This window comes from Heloderma suspectum, chromosome 6 (assembly GCF_057233095.1).
Source record: "Heloderma suspectum isolate Gila_16-S chromosome 6, 16-S_ref, whole genome shotgun sequence".
Lineage (NCBI taxonomy): Eukaryota > Metazoa > Chordata > Lepidosauria > Squamata > Helodermatidae > Heloderma > Heloderma suspectum.
In genome coordinates, this window is record NC_139463.1 from 45776083 (window position 1) to 45794505 (window position 18423).

The 18423-nt window shown below is 51.3% G+C and overlaps 1 protein-coding gene across 1 annotated transcript in view; it reads left to right on the forward strand.

Annotated features, from left to right (window-relative positions):
- The first annotated feature begins 4070 nt into the window (after nt 1-4070).
- Nucleotides 4071-18423, forward strand: part of SNRNP200 (small nuclear ribonucleoprotein U5 subunit 200) — a 47362-nt gene continuing 33009 nt past the window's right edge. Inside the window, exons 1-14 of the mRNA XM_084804143.1 lie at nt 4071-4198; nt 6022-6185; nt 7242-7413; nt 8477-8669; nt 10221-10276; nt 11377-11475; nt 11758-11910; nt 12310-12409; nt 13673-13809; nt 15230-15313; nt 15540-15713; nt 16944-17081; nt 17262-17417; nt 18093-18263. Of these exons, the coding sequence (XP_084660269.1) occupies nt 4154-4198; nt 6022-6185; nt 7242-7413; nt 8477-8669; nt 10221-10276; nt 11377-11475; nt 11758-11910; nt 12310-12409; nt 13673-13809; nt 15230-15313; nt 15540-15713; nt 16944-17081; nt 17262-17417; nt 18093-18263 (1842 nt within the window). The 5' untranslated portion in view covers nt 4071-4153. The remainder of the gene's footprint in view (nt 4199-6021; nt 6186-7241; nt 7414-8476; nt 8670-10220; nt 10277-11376; nt 11476-11757; nt 11911-12309; nt 12410-13672; nt 13810-15229; nt 15314-15539; nt 15714-16943; nt 17082-17261; nt 17418-18092; nt 18264-18423) is intronic.

The following is an 18423-nucleotide window of genomic DNA, read 5'->3' on the forward strand; positions in this document are numbered from 1 at the left end:
TTGTTTATTCTGCCAACATTGTCTTATGAATGGTATTTTTATAGTTGAAACCTTGCTTTCTTCCACCATCCCTGGAGCTCTGTGACAGGCAGAAAACTCAGTAGGTGGAGCCCCCCCAGCATTTGGAGGTGGGAACTGCACCTGTTGAAGTTCTGGCTGTCAAAATACCAGCTGATAACAGCTGTCAGCTGAAGTACAGTCAGGATATCCACAGCTTCTGCTTCCACCCTCATATGCTATAGGTAAAGCTGCACCTATTGAATTTCTGCCTGTCATGCACCTGGCATAGGAGTCCTGGGCCCTCTGCCCCTGCGAGGCACACGGCGGGAGGCCTGCTAAAGTCAAATGGCAGCCCGGAGGCCTAGCAGTGCTGAGGCAAGAAGCAGCCAAACGGAGGAGGAGGAGGCCGTTCTCAGACGACTGCTCAGGAGCCAAGGCCTGTGTGGGGAACATGAGTTGGCCTTCCAAGGGTAATGGCAGCCCTCTGTTCTCAAGACATTTCCCCTTCCCTGGGTGGGGTGGGGACACATTTCACCAGCCCTGGCAGAAGCCCTTCTCGGCTCTTTCCAGGGCTATGGACAGAAAGGGCAGGGGACACGGAGCAGCTGTGGTTTGTTCCCTTTCCCACGCAGTCACTTTTTTTTTTAAATGGGGAGATCAATCAAATATAAATATTTCCCCTTATATTGGCACATCGACCAACCCTTGCTTTAGAGAGCTGACCAACTCCTGTGTTACGGTTTAGAGACTTTGTTTGAGCTATTTGTCTGAAAATTTAGCTGTCTGTACCACCGAATAACAGATAAAATGCTTTAAGGGCGCGATCCTATCAGGATAGGCGGCTGCCCCAAACTTGGAGGCAACCACCTATCCAATGCAGGGCAGGAGCAGAGCGGAGGGGATCGTCCCCTCCACGCTTCAGCCACCCTGCATTTGTGGCCAGACAGCCGATTTCAGCTGTCTAGCTGTGGGAAGTCGGAGCAGGGGGGATGCCAGACGCTGCATAGGAAGTGTCGGAGCGGCACTTCCGCCCTCCCCACCCCACGGAATGCCCCGTTTTCACCGCTCCACACTCCTCTTACAAATGCAGAGCGTGCAGTACCTCATTTTTTGCAGCCACATCACATTGTTGGCTCATATTCAGCTTGTGATCTACAACAATTCCAAGATCCTTCTCACTTGTGTTGTTGAGCCACATATCCCCCATTGATAAGCGAACACTTTTAGTACACTTTTGACCCAGAATTATACAGTCTCACACCTGTTCATTACTCAAATCAACTTTTGGACCAAGTGATAGGCCTTTAAATCAGCATTTTCTTTTTGAATACTATCCAGGTCAACTTGACCATTATTTTTATGCAAGTTACCTAGAATTCATTGTGAACCTGCTTGAGTCTCTTGTGTTATCTTCTCTTTGGTACAATTGCATACAATGCTTATTTACATTTTCAAATTCTCAATTCATAATTAATATTTAGCATTTGCATTTCATAATAAGTCATCCTATATTGTTTTAAGAGAGGTGGGTTAGCACTTTTTCAATAGTCTTCCCAGGATATCCAGTAAAGCAAAGCCAGCTGTTTCCTAAAATCTACGATGCCTCTGCCTTAGAAAATTCCATAGAGTGCATCAGCGACACATGAGGGGAGGGTGCCTGTGAGCACGTGGGGGGCCCTTCCAAGTCAAAGGGTGTCACTTTCAGACCGAACATCGAAAGGAAATGGAGGAAAAAAGACCTGTCTCTGCCCTTCCACTTTGCATTTTCATGAAAAAAATTAAGCAAGTGGAGGGGCCGGACTGAGAATATCCACTCCGTGCTGAGAGTCGTGCTTAAACACATCTGAAATGCACTGGGAAGGTGCATTGCGGAAGACAGCTCCGTTCCCACAGGTTTTGATCTGATGCGGAAAATTGTACTCGTAATAAATTCCCAAAGCTGTGTAGAGATCCCAGCACAATCCCGCACAGAACCTGGACGCAGACGCAGTGGGTTACAAGCTGGTTAAAAGCCTCATCTAGAAAAGCTCTATGTCTTCATGCTGTCTGAATTAACTGCCTGGAAACTTGAATATTTTCTGCCCCAAATGTGTTCTTCTGCCGCCGTTCTTTCATTTACCTCCCAAAGTTCAGGAATGATGGAAATAAAGTCTTGCTCTGTCATAATCCTGCAACATAATACTCTTTTCTGGCAGGTGTGCTGAAGATCATGTAATAGGTGAGAAGCTTGTCCTATTTCAACATTCCTTTGATCATGGCAATTGAGAAACTGTCTCAGGTACAATCACATACAGCATCAAGATACTGTCTCACATCTAGCAGAGGGTCATCGCGAGGCTGGAAATACATTTCCGAGCCAACAAAATCCCGTGTGCGATAGAAACGTTTTCACCACTCGCCTAAAAGCGCAGAGAGGGAGCCAAGTGGGCAGGTCTCAGGAGGGAGGGAGGGAGCGCCAGTCCCTGGAGCCAAGCACACCCCTGAAGGCAGTGGGGTGCAGGGCAAGGCCTCAGCCAGGGGCAGGGAGCCCCAGGCCAAATACAGCCCCATTGGGCTCCCCCATGTGGCCAGGCCCCCTTTTCCTGACCAGCGGTCACTTGCTGGCTCTCCAGCTTCAGCACGCTGCCCCCCGTTTCTGAAAGGCTGAAAAGCCTCTCGGCAGTAAGAGCTGTGAATTTAATTATGCTGGTATTCTTTTGCATGTTGGCCCCGCCCCTTTTGCCTTTGGGCCCACCCACCAGCGTGGCCCCCAAGAGCTGCTCTGAAGCCGAGTTTGGCCCGCGGGCTGAGAGAGGGTCCCCGTCCCTGGTTGTAGATGACGAATGCAGCAGGCGGGCGGGGGGATCGCCTCAGCCCTTTGTCTGCCTTGGCCCCAATCCCTGTAGGGCTCTGGAGGCAACAGCCAGCGCCTCGGATTTCACGCGGAAACACCCAGGGGGCCCGCGCAGGTTCGATCAAACGGGCGCGATGCAACCACACGAGCTCCCTCGCAGGATCTGCTGCCCCGGGGACGTCACCGCTCCGCTGCCTGCCTGCACCGCGAAGTCAACGCGGGCCCGTCGCTAGTGTCGCCGGGGAGGCTATTTTTTAATGGCGCTGTTGCGAGAAGGAGACAGTTCTGCGGGGGCTACATTAAATAGAAGGCTGGTGGAAGTACAATGAATGAATGAACGAGAGCGTTCCCGAGCGGGCTAAAAATGACGTTTTTACCGTGGAATTTTATTGTTTTAAACTGCTGTATTATATATTCTGCACATCGCCCAGAGTGGCTGGGCGACCGGCCGGATGGGCGATTAATAAATTTGATAAATAAATAAATAGGCGGCGATTCATCTCCCCCCACCCCCGTGTGAAAGGTGGAAACCATAGGGGGGGTGCAACAGCCCTCCAAACTGCAAGGGGGAGATACATATTATTTATTGCATTTATACCCCGCCTTTTTTCCTCTTGCAAGGAAGTCAAGGCGGCTTACATTCTCCTCCCCCTCCCCCTTTTATCCTCACAACAGCCCTGTGAGGTAGGCTGGGCTGAGAGTCTGTGACTGGCCCAAAGTCACCCAGTGAGCTTCCATGGCCGAGTGGGGACTAGAACCCGGGTCTCCCGACTCCCAGTCCAACACTCTAGCCACGACACCACACTGGCTCTCATGCATAGCAGGGACTACACTGCGAGACTGTTGTGCGCTGCTCTACTGCAGTCCTTCACGCCCCCCGAGACTCTCTCCACGTTTCTCCAGGCGAGAGAGCCCGCGCGGGAGGGGCGCGCACCCGTGTTCGGGGGGGCCGGGGGCCAGGCTGCCGCCCCCCCGCTGCCTCCTGCGAGCGACTGGGGCCCCCGTCCCGCTCTCGAGCAGCGGGGCGGGAACAGGGCGTCGAACACACCCCGAAGTCTGGGCAGCAGGCAAAAGACCCGCCGGGCAGGGACCCGTTGCGCGCGCACTCTGCCGCGGAGCGGCGCCCTCGGCTGCGGGACAGGAAGGACTTGGGGAGCTGACCCGGAACCGGAAGTCCCGCGGCAGCCCGTTGCGTGTGAGGATCGTCTCGCGCGGAGTGAGGGGCCGGGCCGGGCGTCGCGGAGGCGGGAGGCGCGGCCGGTCTGCGGAGCGGGAGCGCGGCCGGGGCGCGAAGGGGGGGGGCGCGCCGCCGCCGCCGCCATGGCGGACGTGACCGCCCGGAGCCTGCAGTACGAGTACAAGGCGGTGAGTGCTGGGCCGGGCCGGGCCTGCGGGCGCTGGGCGGGCGCGAGAGGCGCAGTCGAGGGGCCGAGAGGCACCGCACGCGCACGGCGGTGGGCGAGGCCGCTGCGCCTGGCAGCCCGCCCCCTCCGGGGCTACGGGCGGGTCCCCCGAGGGCGCAGCCGGACGCGCGCGATACTCGACCGAGCAGAACAGCCGGCCGGCTGGAGCGCTGCGCTGGGGCGCCGCCCCGTGCACGTCAGGCAGGGGGAGGCCCGGGGCCCCCGCGTGCCTCGGCCTGCGCGGCTGGCTGGGCGCCGTCGGCCTTTCCCCTGCCCGGACAGGCGCGGGATGCGCCCGGGACCCTCGAGCTTGTGGACAGGGCGCTGACACGGCTGGGCCAGAGCAGCCTTTGCTAATGGCGTGCCGCTTGCGGGCGAAGCGCGCGCTCTCGTTGCGGCCACGGCTATCGCGCCGTGAAGGTTGCCGCGTTAGTCTGTGGCAGCGAAGACAAGGGCAAGGTTGTGGGGCCTCAAAGACCAGAAGAATCCCGTGCACGTTTTCTCAGATGAAGCCCGTCGTGTTCCGTGAGGCGTGCTCTCACGTAGATGTCCGTAGGCTTGCAGTGTAACAGAGCAGTCCTGTACCATGTATACATGTTTACTTAGAAGTAAGTCCACCGTCATCAATACACTTGCTCAGTAGTGTGTTCCTTCCTCAATAAAGCCTAAATCTGTTAGTTTTTAGAGCAGTCTTCCCTAACCCAGTGCCCTCCAGATGTCTTGGACTTTAGTTCCCATCAGCCCCAGCCAGCATGGTTAATGCCCAGGAAAGCTGGGGCTTATCGCTGAAAACATCAGGAGGGCAGCAAGTTGGTGGTGGCTGCTTTCTCAATCATCATCATCTTCTGGCAAGTGAAAGATTAACATACGTGTAGCCACTAAGGTGTCCCAAAACTATTGTTTTTGTTGCAACAGGATATCATAGGTGTTGATCTTGGGAATAATAATTCGTAGCATTTGCATAGCATTTTTGAATGTGCAGAACACATCATGTATATTATTAACTCAATAATCCCTACAGCAAATCTCTCAGGCCTGTTTCATTGGCTATTTTCTGTAGCAGATTGAAGCAGGAGGGTTGAGAGAAAATTGTTGCCTACAGGGTATTTTTCTCATTATTAGCCTGTGTTTCCAAGGGGGTGTCCTGAGGAGAGGGGAAGCTGGATCCTCTGCACTGAACCTGGTAATGCAGGATACTAGACCCTTAGCTGTCTATTTTTTAAAAAATTGCCTCCGGCCAGGCAGGCTGTCGGAGGAGGGACAGAGCTGAAGGGTGGGCTTCCCCTCCGCTGCTGCCAGTGTGGACACCCAAAGGACTGGCAGAGGCGGAATGGAAAGACACCTCTCCTCCACCAGTGCATTCAATCACTTGCATGGAATTTGTGATCACTGATGACTCCTAGGTGAGCCATTAAGAGAAGGCTGAGATAGCGGCTTGCCCTAATTCCACCTAGTTATTTCATGGTGGAGGTGAGGTTTTTACAGCAAACATCCAGATCATAGCTCAACCTATTAACCACTACACCAGTTGGTACCTAGGAGATTGCAGCTGTCAGTGTTTTAAAACTGCAGAGGTGAAGTAGCCAGTTCATGCTATGCTCAGTACAAGCCAATAAAGGGATATATGAAAGGAGGGTCTCTGCATAGACAGCAGTTTGGGAGGTGATCAGATATTAGTTCTCACAATGAAGTGGGGACATTTGAGATAATCTGTTTTATTGCCTTCTCTAAGTCCTCATCTCTCTCTCTTCCACCCCCATACCCCTTGTGCTGTGATTCTTCCAGAACTCTAATCTCGTCCTTCAAGCTGACCGTTCCCTGATTGACAGGACCCGGCGTGATGAGCCTACAGGGGAAGTCTTGTCACTGGTTGGGAAGCTAGAAGGCACCCGGATGGGTGACAAGGCCCAGAGGACCAAACCTCAGATGCAGGAGGAGAGACGAGCAAAGTGAGTACTTAAAATCCAGTCCTCCTGGGGTCCCAAACTGGCCTTAGGGGGTTCCGCATATGGCTCCACCCCCTTTCCCTTAACTACCGATTGTTTGGTGGTTTCTTAGCTTTTCTGCACATTTTTCCAATTGTAGAAGGTGGAAATGCTTTTCCTAAGGCTTAATTACCGGCAGTAATTAAAGCTTAATTACTGGCAAAGCTATAAGATGCATTATGCTGGGTTTTTTGCTATTTTTTGCCCTACCCTTTTTACCTTTGGCTTTGCCCCCTTTGCCTTCCACTCTGCCCACTGCTGGAGCTGAAGGCCCTTGGGATGAAAGAGGTTCCCCACCCCTGAGGATGCTAGAGTGGGAACAGGGGACACGTGGCCCTCCAGATATTGTCGGACCGCAATTCGCAACGCCCCTTACTGTTGGCTGTGCTGGCTACGGCTGATGGGAGTTGCAGTCCAACAACATCTGGAGGGTCGCATCTTCCCCACGCCTGTGCCAGAGACTGAACCTGGGACCTTTGGCATGCATAGCATGTGCTTTACTGCTGTGCTGTGCGCTCTTCCAGAGGCCATATAATCTGGTCAAATCCACTGGCTTGTCTTGGTATGGGAGGATGAGGCATCTGACAGGCTTTCAGCAATTTCAGTCCCCAAGATGGTTTTATTTGCCCAAAGTTTCCAGCCCCCTCACCCTTTTTTGGGATCCCTTGATGTTGAGGAAGCAGTTTGTCCAGATATGGTAGATCATTTGGCCATGCTGGCTGGGCATGCTGGGAGTTGTAGTCCAACACATTTGGAGGCACTAGACTGGGGAAGGTTGAGGTAGATTAGGCTGATTTCCTAAACTTGCAATATAGTAGCACAACTTAGATAAAGAAACTGGTAGTCTCCCAGCCTCGGTAAAAAGCAACATCCTTCCTGTGTTGGTTTGCTTGGGGTGGATAGAAGGTATGTCCCATGTGTGCATGTTTGCCTCTTCAGCACCCGCCTTGTGACCTTGAACTGATGCGAAGTTCTCATATCTTCCCTGATTGTCTGCTGCTCTTTTCCCCTCCTTTCTAGGCGGCGGAAACGTGACGAGGACAGACATGACATCAACAAGATGAAAGGTTACACTCTGCTTTCTGAGGGCATTGATGAGATGGTGGGAATTATCTACAAACCCAAAACTAAGGAGACTCGGGAAACCTATGAAGTTTTGCTTAGCTTCATCCAGGCGGCCCTTGGGGATCAGGTGAGTGAAGGGCAGGTGTTGTGAAGGCATTTATGTTCTAGGGGCACTGGCGAAGCGGAGGTCAAAAACCCCGTGTTTGGTTTTCTGTGCACAGACTAAAGAGTAACAAGATGAGCTTATAACATTTCTGTAGTGATACCAACAGGCAGTATTACATATTCAAACAATTTCACTTCTTGCTTGTCTCTGCCAACCCAGTGACATTAAGGTATTGGCTAGTGCTAAATATACATGGTGTAGTAACGGGGAACCAGCTTGGTGGAAAGCAAGGTGTGCATTTTCTTTGCTGGCTTTGAGATATGCTGCCAAAGGGAGTGAGCCTGGCCCCATCACCCTTTCAGTGGTGACCAAGACCTGTTTTTTTCACCAGGCCTTTTTAGGGATGGCTTTCAAAATCCAATTTGGATTTCTCATGTCTGAACTCAGTTTTTGTTTTTATTGTGACTTGATGATTTTGGTTTATGGTTTAGATAATAGCAAATGGATATGTTCTTTACAGACAAATTTTATTTCTGTGAAATTAATTTTTGTGTACAGGAGTGATTCCCCATCTGAAATAGCAGCTTTGCTTCCATTGCTTTTACACCAGAGAAATAGCAGTGCTTACACTGAAATAAACTTGGAGGTACATGGAGGCACACTTGCCAAGCAGGGGTGCAAGCGACTGCTGCAAGAAAACGTTGCAGTGTGTCCTCAGCACCTCATAGGAGTGCTCCTGTTCAGGGTTCCAGCCAGCCATGGCCTCCTCCAGGGTACGATATGTTGCGAGGGGCTCAAGCAGGGCTTTCCACTGCCCCACCCCCCCTCCATTTTTGATTTTCCAACTGACACTCAACATTCTGTGTCTACTGAGCTTGCTTCATCTTCACTAGGCTGTTTTTTGGGCCCTTTTGCTGTATTTTAAAAATGTGGTTGTTGTACTTCTATAAACCTTGTGGTTTCCCATAGCATGCTGATGCCTCCTTTTTCCTCCATGGCCCCATTTTGAATCGCCTTTTGTTGGCCCTCATCACCTGAGTCTGCTATTAAAGGGAGTGATTAAGTCAACTCTTGTTTCTTGCAGCCCAGAGACATTCTCTGTGGAGCTGCAGATGAAGTCCTGGCTGTCCTGAAGAACGAGAAGTTACGGGACAAGGAGCGGCGGAAAGAAATTGACCTCCTGCTGGGACAGACTGATGACACCCGTTACCATGTGCTAGTCAACTTGGGCAAGAAGATCACAGACTATGGTGGCGACAAGGAGATCCAGAACATGGGTATGGCTTGCAGCCTCCGCACTTTGATAGAACTCTTTTTCTCAGTGTATCATTTGGACACTCTACTCTGAGTAGAGTACTTTACTGTTTACTCCAGTCTCCACCTGGGGGGCAAGGCTTGCTTTACTGAGCCATTTCTACTGCATGCTTTCCAGTTTCATCTTTCAGAACCCCCTTCTATGGAGAAGCTGCTGTTATAACCCCCCCCCCCCCCAACCTGGGCAGATAATCTCGTTTATATTTGTACTCAGTGTTGCTGCTGCTTTTCCTGACGTCTGGCTATAGAAACCAGTAGCTCATGTTTGTGTGACCACAGGTGAAAGATGTTGTAACTAACTCTCATTTCCTGGTCATCAAAGAACATGAAGGTGCGAATTCTAATTTTCTCCATGGGGCCTGGAAACCTCTCTCTGGCTGGGTCTGTTTTCATGGCCCTGTGAGCCTGTGGTGGCAGCAGCCAGCCCATGTTGAGGGGGCCCAGAGCTGTGTGGGAGAGCACAAGGATTGCCTGCAGAAGGCCCAAGGCTCGACCCCGGGCAACTCCCATGAAAGCAGGGGTGGGGAGCCTGGGCCCCACAGGGCCTCCCCCCCGCCTGCAACCCCCCCTTCCTTGCCCCAGCCCCCATGCAGCAGGTTTGTTTGCCTCTTTGTTTTTTTAAGCTTCCATTGGTGCCAATAGAAAAATTTTTAAAGCCTAATTGCTGAAATTACAGAGCAGTTTTTTGGGAGGGGACCACAGCTAGAGAGAAGACTTAACTCTCCCTACCCCACATCTGCAACCTCCTGAAAATACCCCCATGCAGCAAGTAGGCTTGAAAAAAAGCCTCCCATTGGCTCTGATGGGAGGTTTTTTTTTCTCCCAAGCCTGATTGCCATGCAGGGCAGATCTCCGTGGAGATGACGGTGTGAGGGGAAGGGTGGCCTTTCCCTCCCCAGCTGCAGTCTCTGCAAAGGCCACCCCCCTGCCTGGCCCTTAGCCTGTTTCCTGCACAAGGCAGAGGAGAAGCAAGTGTGTGTGTGTGTGTGTGTGTGTGTGTGAGAGGGGCTGCGCCCAGCACCGGCATGCAGCCCCCGGAAGGCTAGCCTTGGGGGAATGCGGCCCTCAGGCTAGGAAAGGTTCCCCACTCCTGAGTGAAAGGTGTCCGCCTGACACCGTGGGAGCCATTGTCAGAGCAGATAGTGCTGGGCTAGATGGACCAGTGGTCTGACTCTGGGTTGCATGTTGACCGCCAGCCACTTCTGTTGAACTGGCCCCATGCCCTGGATCCCCGTTACAGTATGCCACTGGAAGCCACCTGAAATGCAGGTTTTTGGTGGCATGCCGCGAACTGATTTCAGGGCATGGTGGCAAATGCATGTGCTGCCTTGGCACCTGCAGAGGGCAGTGGGTAGCATACACCGGCTGGCTTTTTCTACAGCTAATGTACAGATTGTCTGGAACATTGGCCCTGACTCCTTCCTTCTAGTAAAGCCTGGCACTCTGCTCCATAGTGCATGTGCCCTCTTCCGCTGCTCTGCAATTACATATCTGCCTTTTCTCCTCCATTGCAGATGACAACATTGATGAGACCTATGGGGTAAATGTGCAGTTTGAGTCTGATGAAGAGGTGAGTGAACAGGCCCCGTTGGTGTGGATCGGGGGAGAGGGGGAAGGGGACATGCACGTGCCAGACAAGCAGGGGATGACCTTCTGCCTTTAGGTTTGGCCAGGGAGAAAGGACGTTCCCTTGCCTGCGTGATGATTGGAGTGTATACATGCAGGCATGCAACATCCACACAATTTTCTCCCCCCCCCCGCTTTTTCCCCCCTAAGCCTCCCTTTCTTTCCAGTTTATGATTCTGGGATCTAGCTAGCATATTGGGAAACTATGCAGCTACACAGGCTATTGTTAAAAGAAAGAAAGGAATTTTATTAACCCCTAAGCTCTCTAGCTGATCAGGCTGAGGAGCTTGGATCTTATGAGGCAGAGATAGGAAATGCAACCCAGTTTGGGTTGATGAAAGAATTATCCCCTTTTCACACTATGATTAAAGAGACAGTGGTGGCTGGAATGCTAGGGTTTTGTTGATTGATTACATATTTGGCCTCTCATCCAAGGAGCTCAAGGTGATGTACATGGTGTCATTCTCCCCCCACCCCCCATGATTTTATCCTAACAATGCTGTGAGGTAGGTTAGGCAATTAGAATGAGACTGCCTGGTCACCCAGTGAACATCATGGCTCTGTGGGGATTTGAACCTGGGTCTCTTTGATCCTAGTGCACTAACCATTAAATCATGCTACCTGTTAGCAGCGATACCAGCTCTTGATGTATCCAGCCCTCCTCTCCTGCGGCTTGTCATCACAATGTGTGCTGCTAGATTGGCCCACTGGCGAGGGTACCTCCTGACCAGGGCCTGCCTTCCCCCTTGTTACCAGTTAGGGAAATAGAGGTTGCAGGGGAGTGCTGCCTCCAAAGCTTCCCCGGATCTTGATGAGAGAATAACAACAGCCAGTTCTAACTGGGATTTTACTTGGTGACACAAACTCTTTCCTGCCTGTGCTCAAATATGGCCTGGTATCTTTTGCTTGCTGAATTCCCGTTTTTCAGTGCTGGTTCCCTTTGTCTGACTGTTGCCATGCTCCCAGTAGGAATATTAGGGTGTTGGAAGTGTTGCCATATGTCCTTGGAAGGCCCGCTAAACAAGAGCCATCTTGCTCCAACAGGAAGGGGATGAAGATGTCTATGGAGAAGTACGGGATGAGGCATCTGATGATGACATGGAAGGAGATGAGGCGGTTGTTCGCTGCACTCTTTCAGCCAATGTGAGTCATCCAAAGGAAAATACGGAGCTTTTCCCATTTTGTAGGAGGGTGACTGACAACGGTAGCTTTCAGGATGGGTAATGGTCAGCATAATTTGACAATCTCTTGCCACTCTGTATACCAGGAGCACTTTCTAACCCCCTAAAGTGGAATATGGGCCACTATGGAGGGAAATGCCAAGGTTTCTATTGGCCACACGCAGCTGGACTTGAGCTTTGTGTCTGTAGGCTCTAGTGTGTTTCTATCAAGGCCCTTTGTGCAAATAACTGTGTTTCTCTTAAGCTGGTGGCATCAGGTGAGCTGATGAGCTCCAAGAAGAAAGATCTGCACCCCCGAGACATTGATGCCTTCTGGCTGCAGCGGCAGCTGAGCCGTTTCTATGATGATGCCATCGTGTCCCAGAAAAAGGCAGATGAAGTGCTGGAAATCTTAAAGGTGCTCCGCTTGCTGCCGTCTCTGTGTTTGCAGTGCTGATCCCAGTTGGGCTGGTGCTGGCAGCTGATGTGTGTTAGCACTTAAATCAGAAAAAGCACATTGCATCTGCTGCCTCGTGCCCAGGAGGGAGGGATCCTGCTCAGCCGGCTCCATGTAGCACAAGATGACTTTCCCAGTCATTCTGCCCTTGTAACATCTCACTCTGAATGGTGGAGAACAGAACCTTTATTTGCCTTGCTTCATTCTCTCTTGGGCCTGGCTTTTGTGGGTTGCCCGGATTTGTGTCTGAACTACCATAGGGCTTTGTCTGCCCTTCTGTAACTGAAACCCCCGTATATAAGGAGTAGTTCTCTGTGGACAGCAAGTGTGACCTACTTTCCTCCTTTCATGTCTTTCCAGACAGCCAGTGATGACAGGGAATGTGAAAACCAGCTTGTCCTCCTCTTGGGCTTTAACACCTTTGACTTCATTAAAGTGTTGAGGCAACACAGAATGATGAGTGAGTTTGCTATGCTGTGGCTATGTGAGGCTCTCCAAATCTTGCCTTGTCACCAAGCAGCCCCTCACCCAAGCCCCCTGGCATGTCCAGAGGACCTGGAGGAGAGGCAGGGCTTCCTCTCATTTCCACTGGGCTACAGAGAAGGCCAGAGACTGCAGGAGTCTTGTTGCTGTTGCTCTTTCTTGCCTTCCGTGAGCAGCAGTACAGGTCAGCTCAGCCCGCTTCTCTCTTGGAGCGCTCCACACATGCCAGGGGGCTAGAGCGACAGGGGTATCCAGACCGCCAAGTGAGTGAGGCATATTGAGGGCCAGACTAGGCAGGATTTCAAGCACCTGCTTAGTCCTTGCATACTTACGAATTGGCAGATTTGAGGGCTCAACTCTGGCAGAGAGTTCAAAAAACACGCCAGGCCTGCAAGGCCCAAATACATGCCTGACATCATGGCCAGTTTGGCTGTCAGTCAAAGCACAATGGGATCCTGCTGTTCTTTTCGGAAGTGCAGCACGAGTGAGGGAATCTCTGTGTCACCGAGCGCTCATCGTGCCAGAGGGCCAGGGCGACTTTGCCCTGGCAGGCTGACGGGTCGATCTGTGAACACCTGTTTCTGTGGGCAGGGTCATCGGTCTTCCTGTCTCCTTGGCTTTATGCCTTAGGCAACGGCAGGGACGGCGTCAAGAGCCCTGACCTGTAACTGTTTGAGCCGTCGTTTGTGTTCTGCACCGTGCACCAAGGGCCCATCCAGTTGTGTTCAAGATGGTGCAAGGTAGACAAAATGTGAACAAATGTGCATAGGCCCATCCTGTTTGTATGTTTTATTCTGGACCTTACATTGGGGTTTCGGGAATGTTGGGTGTTTTGTGAAGTGGAATACTGGCAGGGTAAAAGATCTGATAAATGAAGGGGGGGCTGGTTGTATGCATTGGCAGCTGTTTCTAAAAGCCATGGGGGGGGGGGCAGGTAGCCATACAGGACATAAAGGCGCCGCCTCCTCATGTCTTTGGCAGGTGTTGGCATATTTAAAAATGAGTCTTCATAGCTGCGAGTGCTAGATGCTTCTTCAAAGAAAGGTACTGGGGATTTTTAGGAATCCAGATTCTCCACCAGAAATCTCCTAGACCTCTTAGTTCAGGACAGCACAGGCACGTGATCCATGTCACCAGCCTGCAGGCCGCGTCTTCCCTTAGCGAGGGTTCAGCAGCGTGTTCTGTTTCATTCAGTCTTTCTGTGTGCCCCAGTTGCTACTGTCCTTTGCTTTCTCCCCAGTCCTGTATTGTACCCTCCTGGCTAGTGCTCAGAGTGAAGCAGAGAAGGAGAGGATTATGGGAAAGATGGAGTCCGATCCAGAGTTGTCCAAGTTCCTGTATCAGCTACACGAAACTGAGAAGGAAGATCTGATTCGGGTGAGGATTGGAGAGGGGAGCAGGTTGGAAGGAATCCTGGGCAAAATCTTTTACATTGAGCTGACTTGGATATTGATTCTCTGAGGCATCTGTATGGATTGCAATATTTCCTTGATCCATTTGAGTTTAATGATTGCTTTGTAAGGCAGGTTAGGCCACGAGAGAGAGTGAGACTGAGGATGACGGACCTCCTCATGGTCCGTCAGTATGGTAGAAAGCCAAGCAGCCGTGTGAAGTTCTCTACCTTCCATTCTTCTATAATAACAAAGGTGGATACCTGCCTGTCAGTGCCATCGCTCCAAGACTGTAAAACTGAGACTCCTGAAACTTGGCATGCACGATAAGGGGACCCTAGGGGTGCGCACCTCAGGGTGATTCTGTTTTAAAACTGCATTAATTAGTTTTAATGAACCTAAGTGCCATGTGGTTGAAGCCTGCAGTAACATCTTCAGGTACTGGGAGCAGGCTTCCCTAAGCAGCACATAGCATTGCAGTCAATACAGTGTGAAGCCAGGTGAGGTGAGTAGGCCGAGGGACAGAGTTATATGCCTGCCCCTTTCCCCAGCTGTGCCCCCCCCTCAGGAAAAGGTACTGGACAGACCCCCACAAGGTTTTCAGTCCCTAGGGACAGACGTCCCTAACCAGTGCACAGTTTTGTAGCCAGTACCGTTTGAAGCCAGGGGCGATGAGTAGGCAGCTCAGGGGAAGGGGGTGGCCAGATCCCTCCCCTAGGGGCTGTGGAGGGGTACCGTGCCAGGGACTCTGCCTAGGGGTGCCTCCGCCCGTGGCTTTGCTCAGACAGGGCGGGCAAAACGTGTCCAACTCCCAACAGCTGCGTCAATTTGCTCAAAGTCTTCGCTGTATCAAATGAAGGGCTCTTCCAACCCATGCGAAGCCCGGTACGTTCGCTAGTCATCTAAGACCCAATTCATTCGACTGGCAACTCCACTATGTAAGCTGTTTCTGCTGTGTTGCACTGCTTCAGGATGCTGTTGAGATGAAGCTGGGGAACGAAGTATTTCGAGTATGGAATGTGACTACAAACATGGAACAATGAGTGCTAATTTCCTCTCCACATTCATATTTTGAGTCTCTAACGGTGCAGTCCCCTATATGATAATTCAGACGTAAGCCCCACTGGTTCAGAGAAAGTTCCTTCTTAGTAAATGTATTTAGGGCTGCAGCTTTAATGGAGGGTCTCCTGCAACCATTGGGTAATGAAAAGGGAGAAGCTGTCTGGTGAGGGAAGCGGGAGCCTAGCCCTTGTAGGGCAAAGTTCAAATAGCAACCAGATAATTTACACAAATGTCAGTGCAGGAAGTTGTTGAGTGTATATTGGACATAGCCATTGCTGAGCTGTTTGGCATGCATTCTCCGAACTAAAATCCAGACTAACGCAGTTTCCTCTCCACCACTGTAGGAGGAACGCTCTCGCAGGGAACGTGTCCGCCAGTCCCGCATGGACACTGACTTGGAAACCATGGATCTGGATCAAGGAGGGGAGGTACTTTTGCTTCATCAGAGGTTCTTATGGGTATGAGAGATCCAGGTGCAAAGTGCTGCATGAGTGAGCTGGGAGCAGCTGTGCAAGAGATTCCGCATCCCAGCTTGCCTGCAGCCCTCATCCTCTTCACAAATAAAAGATTGGGGGTGGGGGAGTTAAGCCTTTTGGATAAGAGTGACAGCTCCCCCCGCCCCTTATTCTTTGTCTTGGCATTCTCCCATTTCAGGCATTGGCCCCTCGGCAAGTTCTCGATCTGGAGGACCTGGTGTTTGCCCAAGGCAGCCACTTCATGGCCAACAAACGGTGCCAGCTGCCAGATGGCTCTTTCCGCAGGCAGCGCAAGGGCTATGAAGAAGTTCATGTCCCTGCCCTGAAGCCAAAGCCCTTCGGCTCAGAGGAGGTTGGCAGCCTTTTTTAATTTATGCTCTGTATAAACATGGCTCAGGTTTGGGGACTTTGGGTCCTCCAGACTACGCCACACTGTTGCTTATCCTCAGCCTTCAGTGTTCATGAAGTCCACTTTGGTTTATATGTCATGACGCACGCCCTGTCGTTTCGTGGCCTCGCAGGCTTGTAGCAGATTTGTGTGTTATGGCTGGTAACTACTGATGTCTAGTCTTCTGGGACTGGCATATAGGGATGGTGTACTAACTCCATCTCTACTTTTTTGGCTGTCTGTTGCCTCTCGCGGTACACTTAAGGTCATGTACGATATTCCGAGAAAATAAGCAGATAAGCACAAAAGCTGCAGTGCTATCTCAGGAAAAGCTCCTGTTTAAAAAGACTGGGTAAACAAAAAGTTTTTAACAGCAGGTCTAAGGTAAGCAATGAGGTGGCCCACAGGCCTTCCTAGGGCAGTTTTTCAAGAACAGTGGGCCACCTGGAGAGCCCGGTGCTAAAGCTCACCTTTCAGAAAGGACATAGCCAGAGCAAAGCTGACCCAGAAGATCTCAGGACTCGGGCTGGTCTGTCAGTGCCTGGGCTCTGACTGCCACAGATCTGTTAGATTAGCAGGGTGATGCCTTTGGCCTGGCTCTTCATCCCACTTCTAGTCCCCAGTCTCAGACAGTTGTTTTGCTGTGTGCCTCCCAGCCGAAAATTTTCACCATCTCTGCAGCTTCAGTCTGCTCAAATCTTCCACTCTTGTCTCTGTGAGCGGCGGGTGCTGCAGTCTCTGCTCTAAAGCAGCTCAAAGTGGATAAGAGGATTTGAATCACTTCTGTTCTGGCCTTGACAATTCTGTCTTATGGGCTTGTTGCTGTCTTTATTTAAAAGGTTTTTATCCCACTCTTCCGCCAAAGAAACTCCTAGAGTGCCTTACGTAGAATCAGTAAAACAAGACCGCCCCTGCCCTCAGGTTTACAGTCTCAAAAGATGCAACATGCAAGGAAAAAGGAATGGGGAGGGAAGAGGAAAAGAATGAAATCTCCAGCAGGGCTGGTGCGATGGCCCTGCTTCCCCCTCTCATCTCCCCCAGTACAGCCTGCTGAAATAGCTGCTGGTGGGGACAGGCGAGCAGGGAGGACCCTTCATAGGGCTGATCTTCCGCAGGACCGGTAAACTTACCAGGTCTCTTGAGGCTCTCATCTTAAAATCTTGAGTGCTTATTATTTTTCTCTGTTTTCCTCAGCAACTGGTTCCTGTGGAGAAGCTCCCCAAATATGCACAGGCTGGGTTTGAGGGATTCAAAACACTGAACCGGATTCAGAGCAAACTCTACCGTGCTGCTCTTGAGACGGATACGAATCTGCTTCTGTGTGCACCCACGGTGAGGGCCCTTCCCACCGTTCCATGAGGTCAATGCAAACGGATCTTCCTGCGCCTCTAGCCCATTCCTGTTTTGTTCCTGGATCTGTAGTCTTGCTTTTTATGGGGGAAATGTCTCTCTCTGTGGTCCTGTGTGTATGGGGAGAAAGTGAGGATTTCCTGCTCTGATTCCGTTTTCCAGGGTGCTGGGAAAACCAATGTGGCTTTGATGTGTATGCTGCGTGAGATAGGAAAGCACATCAACCTGGATGGAACAATCAATGTGGATGACTTCAAAATTATCTACATTGCACCTATGAGGTCCTTAGTGCAGGAAATGGTGGGCAGCTTTGGAAAGGTAAGCTGGGAGCACTATTTGGCTTGTACAGGTCTAGCACTGGGTGGGAATGGAAGGGGGAGAACTGGAGCTTGGAGAGATGGTGCCTGGCGTTTTGAGAAGCTTCCCCACTCATATTGCTCACTAAGCACTTAAAAGTCCACTTGGTGCAGCACAAAGCATCAGAATAGAAAGGTCCCTGCCCAGAACAGCTTGCAGTGTAATGGACACAACAAAACCGGGAAAGGGGGCAGTGGAGGAAAGCGAAAAGCCCTTTACAAAGAGGATGGTGGAATGGCCACAAATCGTCTCTGAGAGTGACAAACCCAGTAGTAGTAGGGCCTTCCCAGTCAGTGGAAAGAGCTTTGCTGTGTGGCCTCTCCCTGTGCTGAGTGTCAGGAGGAGAGGCTACACCTAATGGGAGCTGGTGGAGCATAGCAGTGATGAGGCTGAGCTACAAATCGGGGATTTCCCGGTGTGAATCCGGCCTCTGCTGTGAGCTCATCAGGTGGCCTCAGACGTGCCACGCTCTCTTGACCTCAGCCCCCATCTGCAATATGAAGTAATGCTGACCTACCTTGCAGGGGTGTTGTGAGGTTCGCAGCAGTCATGTTTGTGGAACACTTGAACGCACTATATAAAAGTCTGCTGTGCTGATGATATTGATTAACAACTGTGTTCCATCCTTTCTCATAGCGCTTGGCCACTTACGGCATCACTGTGGCTGAGTTGACTGGGGACCACCAATTATGTAAGGAAGAAATAAATGCTACTCAGATCATTGTCTGCACCCCAGAGAAGTGGGACATCATCACCCGGAAAGGAGGGGAGCGCACCTACACCCAGTTGGTGCGCCTCATTATCTTGGTGAGTTGCCTAGAAGTCACTTGTGGGGCCATGAAGAGGCTGGTCCATGTTTCTGCCACATCAGCGATCTTGGGGATACTTGTGGGGTGGGAGAACACTCAAAACACTCAGATTTACAGCCATGCAGGCATAATTGCTTCTGGGCTCCATTGGGAATGTG